General features: G+C 35.3%; 1 protein-coding gene across 4 annotated transcripts in view; it reads right to left on the reverse strand.

The window, feature by feature from the left end:
• HECTD1 (HECT domain E3 ubiquitin protein ligase 1) overlaps nucleotides 1-13,938 on the reverse strand; it is a 93,509-nt gene that overhangs the window by 49,703 nt on the left and 29,868 nt on the right. For all 4 annotated transcript variants that reach the window (XM_032624369.1, XM_032624373.1, XM_032624372.1 and 1 more), the window contains exons 6-10: nucleotides 13,580-13,850; nucleotides 12,771-12,847; nucleotides 12,587-12,685; nucleotides 8,993-9,107; nucleotides 8,223-8,397 (exon numbers count right to left, since the gene is read on the reverse strand). In XM_032624369.1, the coding sequence (XP_032480260.1) occupies nucleotides 8,223-8,397; nucleotides 8,993-9,107; nucleotides 12,587-12,685; nucleotides 12,771-12,847; nucleotides 13,580-13,850 (737 nt within the window). The remainder of the gene's footprint in view (nucleotides 1-8,222; nucleotides 8,398-8,992; nucleotides 9,108-12,586; nucleotides 12,686-12,770; nucleotides 12,848-13,579; nucleotides 13,851-13,938) is intronic.

Here is a 13,938-nt window from a genome sequence, read left to right on the forward strand (position 1 = left end):
TAATGCTTTTAACACATGTTTTCTGAGCATCTAACAATAGTCTGTGTGCCAAGCTGTAGATATCATTGCCCTTGAGGTGAGTTCTCCACAAGAAGGATGGAGAGGCAAAAATCACTATCGAAATCCAAGAGAGGTATCTGACAGCTGTATTCCTACAGAATGTGGTCTTGATGTATTTCATAACTCTCTCTAGGTGAATTTCATGTATTCTTTAATTTTAAAACATGTTTTATTACAAATTCAAGTACATTAGAGAAAACAGTAGGCAGATGGAGGACAAACTGCCCTAACAGGATTAGTTCCTTCCAGTGTTTGTTAACGGCAATTTATATTTGGTTGCAAAATCAGTATTTATGTATAATGATAATTTTATATCATGATTTACTTGAATTAAAATAGCATAAGAATGTTTCTATGTTGTCTACCTACCTATCTGGCTATCTGTCACTACCATGCTGAGTCCTAATAAGCCAGGAACACCTGTATATATTTTAAAAACTTTATACCTCATTTAATCCATCCACCAAACCCACTATTAAGTAGGTTTTATTAGCTCAGTTTTACAGATGAAAAAACATGAGACAAAAAAAGGTAATTCTACTAAGGTCACAGGGCTAATAAATTAGAGCCTCAACTCAAACTCATCTCTTAACCAGTACACTATGCATAATATTCATAACATAAAATTTTCCTGCTTATCACTATTATATAAATCATAAGCATTCAGCTTACTGGCTTTTCTATTATAAATAGCATTATTTTTGGTGAACAGTTTTATTTCTTCAGTAGAGGGATTCTTGGATCCAAGAGTCTAAATATTTTCATACATACTGAATGTGCATCAATACTGAATCTATACTCAGCAAACTGATTTTTTAAAAAATCTGTTAAGTGACAACATGGATGGACCTCAAGGGCATTATGCTAAGTGGATAAGCCAGAGAAAGACAAATACTGCCTTATATCACTTAAATGAGAATTTAAAAAAAAAAGAAAGTCAAACTTATAGAAACGGTAGAAAAGTGGCTGCCAGTGGCTGGGGATGGGGGAATTAAGGAGAGGTTGGTAAAAGGGTACAAACTTTCAGCTATAAAATGAATAAGGTTTGAGCATTTAATATAAAAAATGGTGACTATAGTTGATAAAACTGTATTATATAATTAAAATTTGCTAAGACTAAATGTTCTCTCTCAAACACACATGTATACACATACACAAAGATAAATATGTGAAGTGATGGATATGCTGATTAACTAAATGAGGGGAATCGTTTCACAATGTATACACATATCAAATCACTAAGATGTACATTTAAAAAAATCTTACAATTTTATATGTCAATTATGCCTCAGTAAAGCTAGGGGACAAAAGGACTATTAATAGCTTAAATTATCAGTAGATATGGATGTACTAATTCATTACGATTTTGTTATTTTTGTAAAAAAAAGTTTCTTAAATGTCTAATGGGTGAAAAGACATGAAATTTTACTTTTAAATGTTTTGTTTTTTACTAGTAAGGGGATACATTTTTCCCTGTTGTCTTCTTTTTCATCTTGAGCACTGTACCATAATGTCATTGGCTAATTTATTTAAATTGGCATTTATACTTTGACCAAAAACTTGTATGTGCTCTCTGCATAATAAAGGTAGTATGCCTTGGTCATACTTGCTAACAAATACCAATTTGTTGGAAGATTTATCTGGATTACAAGTTTATATTTCTGTCACTTTCATGGTTACGGCTAATACTGTTGCTGATATGCAGTTTTGTTTTTTTACATAGAATAAATTTTAAATGACAGGACTAACACAAACAAGTTTTAAAAGTCATTCTTCCTACCAAGTTCTGATAAACATTTGAGAATATTTTCTTTTTGTTTTCCTAAGGTTTTATTTTTTTCATTTATTTTAAATAAATTTAGAATTTATTTAAATACACAGTGTAAAGGACTAAGCTGATTTTTAATCAAACCACAAAGCAAATATTCTAATACCATTTAATATATTACGTTAACATATTATAAAATATTAATACATTATATAATTTACCACTATAATACATTCAATTTCTTTTTTTTTTGCGGTACATGGGCCTCTCACCGCTGCGGCCCCTCCCGTTGCGGAGCACAGGCTCCAAACGCGCAGGCCCAGCGGCCATAGCCCACAGGACCAGCCGCTCCGCGGCATGTGGGATCCTCCCGGACCGGGGCACGAACCTGCGTCCCCTGCATCGGCAGGCGGACTCCCAACCACTGCGCCACCAGGGAAGCCCTACATTCAATTTCTAAACACAATTGATTGTTTGGAGGGCTAGTCTACTCCAATGATTTATAAACTTTTGGGCTAGTTATCATAAAGATTTAATTACTGAAAGTTTACACTAGCTATTATTCAGATTTTTCTTTAATAATCTCACCTATTTATTCTTCCAGAAGAACTTTAAGATCTGTCAAGTTCTAAAGTAAATTCTATAGTTATTTTCTTTCAAACTGCATTCTATAATTAACTTTGGAAGAATTTATATCTTTAGATTATTTAATATTCTCATCCTAGAACAATTTCCCCCTTTATCCAACCATGTCTACTTTCCTCTCAAACTGTGATTTAAAAAATAAACAAATGGATCCTCAAGGATTTCTGCTGCTGAAAAGTTTACTCAATCTTTGTCCCACTATTAACACTAACTCCAAAGATGTATATTTACCACACCTCTTCAAAATTCTAAGTAGCCTTTCTTCAAAAGCAAAATGTGAAGTCCTCAGTCTAATATTACAGATACATATATCAAATCATTACGTTATACACTTTAATACAATGTTACACGTCAATTATATCTCAATAAAACTGGGAAGAAATATCTCACAGAGAAAATAATCAAGTTTTTACAAAATGCTCCACCAGTGAAACTGCTATCCTCTGTTCTGAAGGCTTCATTGATCTGTTGTCTGCCTTTATTTCCTGAACAGACAATGCACACAGGCCAATAATGATAGATAATAGCTAAAGTTGATATATTCCTTATATACAGATCCTCCTTTAACTGCCTGATTAGAGTATACACGCTTACTCTTCTGATCAAATTTTAAACTGAAATGGTAAAAAATTAGGTTGTAACCTATTCCAGATTGTTTTTAATAATGACAAGTATATATTTTTTTAATGAATCATCTTGGGAGATGGGGGAATGAATGAAATATGTGAGGGAGACTAAGAGGTACAAAACTTCCAGTTACAAAATAAATGAGTCACAGGGGTGAAATGTACAGAATGGGGAATATAGTCAATAATAGTGTAAACATTTTGTATGGTGACAAATGGTAACTAGAATTATCATGGTTATCATTTTGTGATGTACAGAAATACTGAATTACTATGTCGTGCACCTTGAACTAACATAGTGTTTTAAGTGAATTATACTTTGAAAAAAAAAAAGGAAGAATGGAGGGAGGGAGGGAGGGAGGGAAGGAAGGAAGGGAGAAAGGAAGGGAGGAAGGAAGGGAGGAAGGAAGGGAAGGAAGAAAGAAAAGAAAAAAATGAATGATTCGGAAGTGGAAATGGATGAACTGCAAGAAAGAATCTTACCAAACAAAAAAAATATTACCAGATAAAAAGCAAATTAAGAAGAATCATACAATATGATACGATTTATATAAATCTTTAACTTGTAAAATACTATGCATCATTTAACAGATAAATTTATATATTTGCTATATATTCTTGTAATATATTACAAAAATAAAGGAAGCAAGGGAAAATATTAACATATTAATAACATAAAATATTAACCCCCCAAAACCCAATTGTCAAGAAAAAAATTTATGAGAAAATTGGGAACAATGAATGCTGATTTGATGTTTGATAATATTTAAGAACTATTATAATTATTTTAGGTGTAATAACGGTATTGAAATTATGTTAAAAAACAAAAAAGAATCCCTTTTTTTAAAGAATCCCTTTTTAATGATGAAAAATTATTTTTTTATTTAAGTACAGTTTATTTACATATAGTATTCTAGTAGTTTCAGGTATACAACATAGTGATTCAATATTTTTATAGATTATACTTCATTTAAAGTTACTATAAAATATTGGCTAGGGCTTTCCTGGTGGCACAGTGGTTGAGAGTCTGCCTGTCGATGCAGGGGACATGGGTTCGTGCCCCGATCCGGGAGGATCCCACATGCCGCGGAGCGGCTGGGCCCGTGAGCCATGGCCTCTGAGCCTGCACGTCCGGAGCCTGTGCTCCGCAACAGGAGAGGCCACAACAGTGAGAGGCCTGCGTAACGCAAAAAAACACAAACAAAAACAACAAAAATATTGGCTATATTGCCTGTGCTAAACAAAAGAACACTTATTTTTTATGGATGCATATAGAAAAATTATGGATAAAACTATTTGAGTCTTGGATTTCCTCAAAATAGTACAGTTGGGGAGGTATAAATGAAATAAGACTGAGATATTTGTTAAAACTTACTGAAGTTATGTGATAGGGTTCATTATATGATTATCTCGACGTTTTAATACATTTTAACTTATCTATGATAAAACATTTTTTTAATAAACTATCTTTTTACAAATACCTCTAAAATATTAGGCACTATGCTAAATACCACACATACTTAATTTTAATTTTCACACCTAAAGAGAATTAAGTATAATTATCCCATCCTAGAGATGAATTAAAATCAAGAAGTTAACTATCTTGTCCATGGCTATCTGTCTACAAAGTGGCAACACCAACTTTTGGACTGACTTTGAGCTGACTCCAGAGTCTGAGCTCTGAACTAAGATATAAGATATATGCTATCTTATTCACCACAATTAAATTTGTCAGCTATTATCTGGAAAAATTTAGCATCAAATATGCTATAACTAAAATTGTGTTTAGATGATCTTCAAATATTTAAAAGAATGATAAAAAAATAACTACCCATTAAGGGAACTCTGTTACATGGTGACATACTTTATAATTTCCTGATGGCCTTATAATGAAGTAATTCTAACTCCAAATATAACTTAAGGTTTTTTAATTCACATGACACCTAGTCCTCTAAAATTTTCAGTCCGAATTATCTGTTCAAAATTGAACTTGCTCGTTTCTAAAAATGAATCAAATCTTTTGTTAAACAAACAAACAAAAAGTGGCCCCACTAACACCTACCCTTCTGTAGCTATTTGGGGAAGAATAAAAACCAAGTTCCTAGGTGTTCACAGTGAATTGACTGGCACTTTCATCCTATTTAAAAGTAAACTACTTTCACTTTAATGTCAACTCATAATACTGGTATTTAAGGCACTTGAATCCTACAAAACTCCATGTTCTAAAGACCTCCTGAACTTAAAATGACCAAAATCAAATTCTCAATCACTCAGCCAAAATTTTAGCAGTCATTCTTTACCCCTTCCTTTCCTTCATCCCTCCAATCTAACTGGTGGTCATCAACCCTTATACAGGGTTGGCCAAAAAGTATAGCATCTTGTGGAAAAACCCAAACGAACTTTTTGGCCAACCCAATACAACCCATCTCCCAACCTCTTCAATCTGTTCCCACCAATCCAGTCTTCCAGCAACTGTCTAAAGTTCACATCGATAATTAACCCGTAAGTAGTCTGTTTTCATTCTTGCCCTCCTCCAGTACTTTGCTCCACCAGACTGCCAAAGTGATCTTTATAAATCACAAATCTGACTGTGACAAATTTCCTCACAAGTCTTTAATGATCCTTCTTGAACTGCGGGGTAAAGTCCACACTCACTATCTAGACCAGAAAGGCCTTCACAGGTCATAAAAAGCTCTTGTCTACCTTTTTGACAGTATTCCCTGAGCTATACAAACATATCCCATATCCCACTGATACCAAAATACTTGCAGCTGCAAACAAAACACACTCATTCATTCAGTGTATCTACTAAAGATCTACTAAATATCAAGCCCTATTCTATACCTCCTTGTCTTTGTAGGTATAGGGCAGGACATAAGGCCATCTCTCATGGAGCTTTAGAGGGGAGACAGACAATAAAACAAACAAAAACTCAAAGAAGAGCAAGATTTCAGACAGTGTAAACTCTGTGAAGACAGTAAAACATCATGATTGATATGAAAAGTATCCTAGGGGTAAATTTAAATTAGGTGGATAAATGTCAATGGACATAAGCATTTGAACTGAGACCTGAATGATATGAAGTAACCAACCATTCAAAAGTCCTGGGAATAGAAAGCTTCCAATAAAGTGAAGTAAGTGCAAAAACCCCATGGTAAGAATGTACATAGAATGTTCCAAAAATAGAAAGAAGGCTAGCATACTGTAAGTGTAATGGGCTAGGTGTTATATAGTACTAAATGAGGTCAGAGACCTGGGTGGGACTTATACAAGACCTTCCAAGCCTGAGTGTTAAGCAGTTAGGTTTGGGGTTACCCTGGTGGTGCAGTGGTTGAGAGTCCACCTGCCAATGCAGGGGACATGGGTTCGTGCCCCGATCCGGGGGGATCCCACATGCCGCGGAGCGGCTGGGCCCGTGAGCCATGGCCGCTGAGCCTGCGCGTCCGGAGCCTGTGCTCCGCAATGGGAGAGGCCACAACAGTGAGAGGCCCGCGTACCGCCAAAAAAAAAAAAAAGAAGTTAGGTTTTAGTTAAGGCCAATTAGAAACTACTGAAGGGTTTAAGTCAGAAGATGATGTGATATAATTATGATTTAAAAAATAATTCAGGGGACTTCCCTAGTGGCAAGGTGCCTAAGAATCTGCCTGTTGATGCAGGGGACACGGGCTCAAGCCCTGGTCTGGGAATATCCCACATGCCGCAGAGCAATTAAGCCCATGCCACAACTACTGAGCCTGTGCTCTAGAGCCCACGAGCCACAACTACTGAGCCCGCATGCCACAACTACTGAAGCCCCCGTACCTAGAGCCCGTGCTCCGCAACAAAGGAAGCCACCACAATGAGAAGCCCACGTACCACAACGAAGAGTAGCCCCCACTTGCCACAACTAGAGAAAGCCTGCGTGCAGCAACAAAGACCCAGTGCAGCCAAAGTAAATTAATTAATTTAAAAAAAAAAAAAAAAAGGGGACTTCCCTCGTGGCGCAGTGGTTAAGAATCCACCTGCCAATGCAGGGGACGCAGGTTTGATCCCTGGTCCGGGAAGATCCCACATGCTGTGGAGCAACTAAGCCCATGTGCCACAACTACTGAGCCTGCTTTGTACAGCCTGAGAGCCACAAGTACTGAGCTCGCATGCCACAACTGCCGAAGCCCACACGCCTAGACCCCGTGCTCTGCAAAAAGAGAAGCCACCGTAATGAGAAGCCCATGCACTGCAACGAAGAGTAGCCCCCACTCGCTGTAACTAGAGAAAGCCTGCATACAGCAACAAAGACCCAACGCAGCCAAAAATAAATAAATAAATTTATTTAAAAAAAAAGAAAAACTAATTCAGCATAACATGTAGGAACAGATTGTAGAGGGACAAGATAGAAGACGAGTAGAAAGACTACTTTAGAGGCAACTATAGTAGCCAAACTACAGACTATCGCACCTTGAACCAGAGTATTAGAAACAGATGGATAGGAATGGCAGACTTTGGACATACTATAGAGGGAGAGACACCAGGACCTGCACCAGGATGAATTGACTCATATCTCCATGCCTTTGCACACACTGTTGCACAATGATCCTTCTAAATTCATCTGCCTAGAAAACTTCCAAGTATCCTTTAAACCCCAATTTAAATCTCATTTCTGCATAAAATCTCCAATTTGCCCAGCCAATTAGTTGTTAAACCATCTATATCCCTAGGGAATTTATGTCTAATCTGCTACTTGCCACTCTGTATTGTTATTCACTTCTTCCTCACCAGCTTGCAAGGGCACATAAACAGGGCCAAGTCTTAATTCTTTGGGAACTCCTCCAGTGGGCAGCTTATACTGACTCTATCAAAAAGGCCTCCATAAAGCTCAATAAATGTTTGTTGTACTTATAAAAATTTCTCTAGAATTGATATTCAGAGAGCTACAAAAACTGTTAGTCTAGTTTTCTTAATTTTCTAAACTTCTCTTAAGTCAGATCACCAGAAGGAAAGATTTACCTCTCCAATCTAATTTTTATTCTTACCATACCTTTTCAATATTAAAATAAACCTCACACATCCTTCTGGAAAAGTGAGATAAATAAAGGTATATAATTAGCATATTTTAACTAGTAAATACAAATAGTACAGATAACTACCTTATAGAAGGCAGCATAGTCTGCTGAAATGTTTGTGCAAATACTGGCAGTAACCTTTTCAAGTATATGGGTGCCATTTCTGGATCTCCTTTCGGCTCATTACATTCTTCTTCATCTTTGTTTGTATCTTTCTTTTTCTTATCATCTCCTTTATTAACTGGACACATCCAATCACCTACAGACAAATATTGTTCAATAAAATACTTTGCTGGAAAATTTTTCTTTCAATGAAAAAACACTGAAATGTACTATAAAATCAACTATAATTACCCTAATTAACAACAGTCAAACAAATTAGGATGTTGTTATCTATCAAAGGCGTTTGTAAAACTACTAAAGAACATTAGTACCTCCAAGAAGCTGAATCACAACTTAAGGAGATAATTTTGGATACTTCACTTGATTCCATAAAATATTTCACAGAGACTCTGCATTCATCTACTCTGTGAAAACTTAAAAATTTGGTCAAACTACTTTGTCTATGCAATAACCAACTATTCTTTATGACATTCACACCCCCTTAAACTTGTGATTTGGCCTTTTTGGAATCATGCAGCCACAGTCTCAAAGAACACAGAATAGTACACTGTTAAATGTTTAGCAAATATAAGTTTGTGTGTGTGTATGTGTTTGTGTGTGTATGTAATTATTTGACTTCACAGAACTGATTTCTTTATATAATGTTAACATGTCTACAGAAAGCTACTTCTACGGAAGTGAAGCTGAAAAGTAATAGCAGATGGCTTAAAAGGAAAGATATTATCACTCACCTGGAGACTGAAGAATAGCTACTACTTCACTATGGCCCCTTTCCCGAGCTTTATCTAATGGAGTTTTCCCATCTTCATCTCTCAGATCGGGATTTGCACCATGCCGTAAGAGAGTCTAGAAAAGAAAAGCATTTAATGTGGATATAATAATTAACACCTTATTTCTTCAATATCCAGTTCTGCAACCTTTAGATTGCACTGACATACTTCAGACTGCAGACTTACAGAATTAATCAAGCAGGTACCAATTCAAATCTCTGCCTTTGCATACAACACCTTAAAAGTGGTTTATTTATATCTTGAAAAAATTATAGATTAATGTCACTTGGTTATTTATTAACATCTCAAATTAAGTACGTTCACATCTGAACCTGTCAACTGCTCCAGTCAATTTCCTTACTTTAACAGAGGTACTAATATTCAGTTTGTGGTGTGGTAATCATCTTCATCATTTCGTGTATACCAAGTTAAATTCGCCAATTACCAAGTTAAATTGATTCTTCTAGAATGAGCTACCAAATTTAGGTCTTAAATACTAATTCGCACTGTTCACCATTTTTTTTTTTGGCCACACTGTGTGGCACGTGGGATCTTAGTTCCCCAACCAGGGATCAAACCTGTGCTCCCTGCAATGGAAGCCTGGAATCTTAACCACTGGACTGCCAGGGAAGTTCACCAATTTTTAATGGACACTGGACTCTCTCCCCAGCAGACTGTAAGCTCTTTTGAACAGAGAACACATCTCACATTTTTCCTATCAGCCTCAGAGCTGCAGCTTTTTGAATTTCGTTATAACACAATATATCTGACAAATAAGTGAGTACATACATTCATCAGAAAAGTATGCAGTACTGGCTAAAAATTCCAAACTGCTGGAGTTTGAATCAGAATAACTCAGTATTTCATCAAATCTAGGATGCCACAGATACTTATAATCTGATATAATCTGACAGAGATTATAATTAAGTACTACTAAGAGAGAAAAAACAATGCCAATTAAGTTTGCAACAATGCTTTCCTATTGCTTGGATTTTTTTTAACTTATTGAAAGAACTTTTATAAACTCAGATTTTTTTTCATGTATTACTTGGACAAACATAAATTTAAAAAATAAATGAAATATAATAAGATATTTCTGTAACTTCACATTCTGAGCACAATTGTTCGTAATTTCTTTTTGATCCGAAGTCACCAATATTTGTGTTTCTACACACAATGCTGTCATCTGTGCCATAAGGAGTTTAGTGACACAGCATTACTGAGCGTGCTCTTCTATCAGAAAGGATTTTTCACTCAAGTTACTAAAATCCATTTCACAATTTGTAATGAATTGACAGGTAATAATAACTATGCTGCAATTTCTATCTGGCCAATAGCAATTATAAGACTTTCCTAGTTAAAAGATGTTAAAATGTGTATGGGGGTGGGTGGGTAATATCTTAGAATCAATTAAAAAACAGGAGAACCTGTGATGAATGATAAAACATGTTAAATGCTTAAGACCCTGGCTGGCACAAAATAAGTGCTTGGTGAGCACTATTATATCATTATTAGTAATGGCAGCTATAGCTCATTGCAGGCTGATGTATAATCAAGATGGGTTAAGGTTAGATACAATTCATTTGGCTCCTTCTCCCACTCAGCTACCCATAACTGCAAAACAGTAAGGGTTTGAAAAAAAAATTGCCTTAATAAAAATTTTTACCACCCTTAGGAACACCATTCTCTAAAAATTAACCAATTCAAACTGACAGAATTCGAGCTTGAAGAGACCACCTAGAAAGCTAAGTTGTTAACAAAAATCTTCTTACAGTATAAAGACAATATTAGCAATACTGTGACAATAGTAGCAGCTACCATTTAAGCATCTACATACAATGTGCCAGCTACTATACTAAGTGCTTTTCATGTATTTTTCCCTAATTATCACAATAAGCATGCTAGCAGGGACTTTCCTGGTAGTCCAATGGTTTAGACTCTGTGCTTCCACTGTAGGGGGCACAGGTTCGTCCCCTGTGGAAACTAAGATACCAAATGCTGTGCAGCACAGTCAACAATAAGTAAATAAAATACTAGGAGTGTATATACATTTTATTAATAAAACTGTAAGTCAAACTTAAGAAACTGGTCCAAGGCCAGATAGCCTTTTTTGTTAATGAGTTGAGACTTGAATCCAGGTGTGCCTGACTTCTTAGCAAATATGAAAAATTCCTTCACAATATGAAGATTCTTGAGACCTAGATCATACATTTGGTTCAACCCTTATCATTTGACCTTTCTGGACCTCAATTTCTCCTAACTGTACAAAAAAAACTCTATAGTAACGATGTATGGAGAGTCCTCAAAAAATTAAAAATAGAACTACCAGGGACTTCCCTGGTGGTCCAGTGGTTACGAATCTGCCTTCCAATGCAGGGGACACGGGTTTGATCTCTGGTTGGGGAACTAAGATCCCACATGCCGCAGGACAACTAAGCCCATGTACTGCAACTACTGAGCCCACATGCTGCAAGTACAGAGCTCATGCGTTATGGAGCCCACACTCCACAACTAGAAAGAATCTGCACCCCGTGGTGAAAGACCCTACATGCCGCAACTAAGACCCGATGCAGCCAAATAAATAAATATTAAAAAAAAAAAAAAGAACTACCATATGACCCAGCAATTCTACTCCTGGATATTTATCCAAAGAAAATGAAAACACTAATTGGAAAAGATATGTGTACTCCTATGTTCACTGCAGCATTATTTACAACAGCCAAGATATAAAAGCAACCTAAATGCCCAATGATAGAGGAATGGATAAAGAATATGTGGTGTATATATATACACAATGAAATATCACTCAGCCATAAAAGAGAATGAAATCTTGCCATTTGCAACAACATGCATGGACCTAGAGGGTATTATGCTAAATGAAATAAGTCGAACAGAGAAAGACAAATACTGTATGATTTCATTTATATGAAGAATCTAAAAGACAAAACAAAGGAACAAACATAACAAAATGGAAATAGGAAAAAAAAAAGAACTCTCCAAAGTCCTTTGCTAATCTAAGAGTCAAAGATACCATGTTCTTCGGCAAATAAAATATTTGCTATATTGATAAACAGAAATAAAAGAAACATGTATAAAGTTATTCATTACCAAGAGTAAAAAATCGGGAAAAAAACAAGTTTTCAGCAATAGATGACTGGCTGAATAAATCTGCAGTACATTCACACATGCTAAGTATACAGATGTACAAAAACTCTCTATATACTAATAGGGAGAAGTCTCAATGTGTATTATTAAATGAAAAATGTGTATTAGATGAAAAAAAGCAAAGTATAAATCAGTGTATGTTACATTTTGTATAAGGAGAAAATAAGCATACATATTTATTCTTGCTTGCATCTGTATTAAGAAACAATGAAAAGATAAACAAAAAAAAAACAATCAAAAACACTTACCTGTAGTGGGGATAGGGAAATGGAGCAAATGGAGATAGCATGAAAGCATGGCTTATCAGAATAGAAGTTTTCATTTCATTCTAATTTCAGAACCATGTAAATGTTAAATATTAAATTAATAACTTAAAAACCTGGATTTTACCTTTGCTACTTGAGGTCTTCCAAAACATGCAGCATAATGTAATGATGATGACCTCTGACCTCTATTAACATCAGCACCTCTTTCACAAAGAAATTCTACCTGTAAAATGATGGAGAATCATCAAGTTGCCTTATTAATATTGCTATCTTTGATTTAAAACATTAGCTTTTATTTATTAGCTTACCATTTCCTGAGTTCCAAAAGCAGAGGCCCAGTTTAATAGAGTCTGACCCACATCATCCATAAAATTTACTTCAAAGGCTGGAAATTTGAAGGAAAAAAATAAATCTTTTTAAAAGTCAACAAATAATAATAAACTTTTCTAAAGTGGGAACCATTTAAAGATTGTTATTAATAATCACTAAATACACAGCCAATTTTAAACATTCAGGTCGACTATAAAGTAGTAAATAATCAGCAAATGTAAATTCTTCTAAGAAAAAGTATTCTAAAATTTTTATTAAAAATAAACATAAAATAAGAAACAAAAAAACAAACACACAATAAAACTCCTCACACCGTAACCGAGGAAAAGAAACTAAACCACATTGATAATCAAAAGAAAACAAAAGTCTGATGACACAGAAGCATTTTTCACCAACTTATATTTGCTGATCACCTCATGAAGCAGTGTAAAAAAAATTTACTATATATAATGATAATTCACTTGTGTCAGCTTCCATTAATCTTGAGAAAACAACAGCCCTAAATTCAATCTCCACTTAACCTTAGAATTGGTATGAACTCCTGGCAATAGACAGGTTAATTTCATTTACTTATTCAACAAGCATTTACTCAGATCTTACCATGCACCAGGCTGATAATTTATATACATGGGGAGAGGAGAGGATATAGAATACGTTGGCCATTCTAGTTTCTGGCACAACTGCTAAAAATTAAAAAAAAAAAATTAAAAATCTAGAAACTAGAAGTTGCCTATATAATTCCTTATCTCACAGTTTTCTTTTTATATTTTAAAAAATATTTTCCAACCTCCTGTGTCAATTGCATCTATGAGTGCATCGGTATCTTTACTTCGAATACAGTCTATAAGCTGCCGATGTGAGCGTTCCCCAGAACTATCCAATCTCCGTAGTCCTGGGATTCTGCCTGTGGATCCAGCACTAGACTTTGGCAAAGCCTTTCGTCCTTCAAATAATAGCACCAAGAGAAGGTCAACCAAACGCATGGTATCAAGCACACATCTTTCATCACCCTGCAATGCACTTTCAATTGAATCTGGAAGTTCTGACCTCAGGAGATCCTAAAAAGAGAATGGGAGGAAAAAAAGTTTTAGCATGCTTGCACTACACCAAAATACTTCTTCTGAAAGATTAAGTAAGATTCAAAAA

The sequence above is a fragment of the Phocoena sinus genome, chromosome 2 (assembly GCF_008692025.1).
Source record: "Phocoena sinus isolate mPhoSin1 chromosome 2, mPhoSin1.pri, whole genome shotgun sequence".
Lineage (NCBI taxonomy): Eukaryota > Metazoa > Chordata > Mammalia > Artiodactyla > Phocoenidae > Phocoena > Phocoena sinus.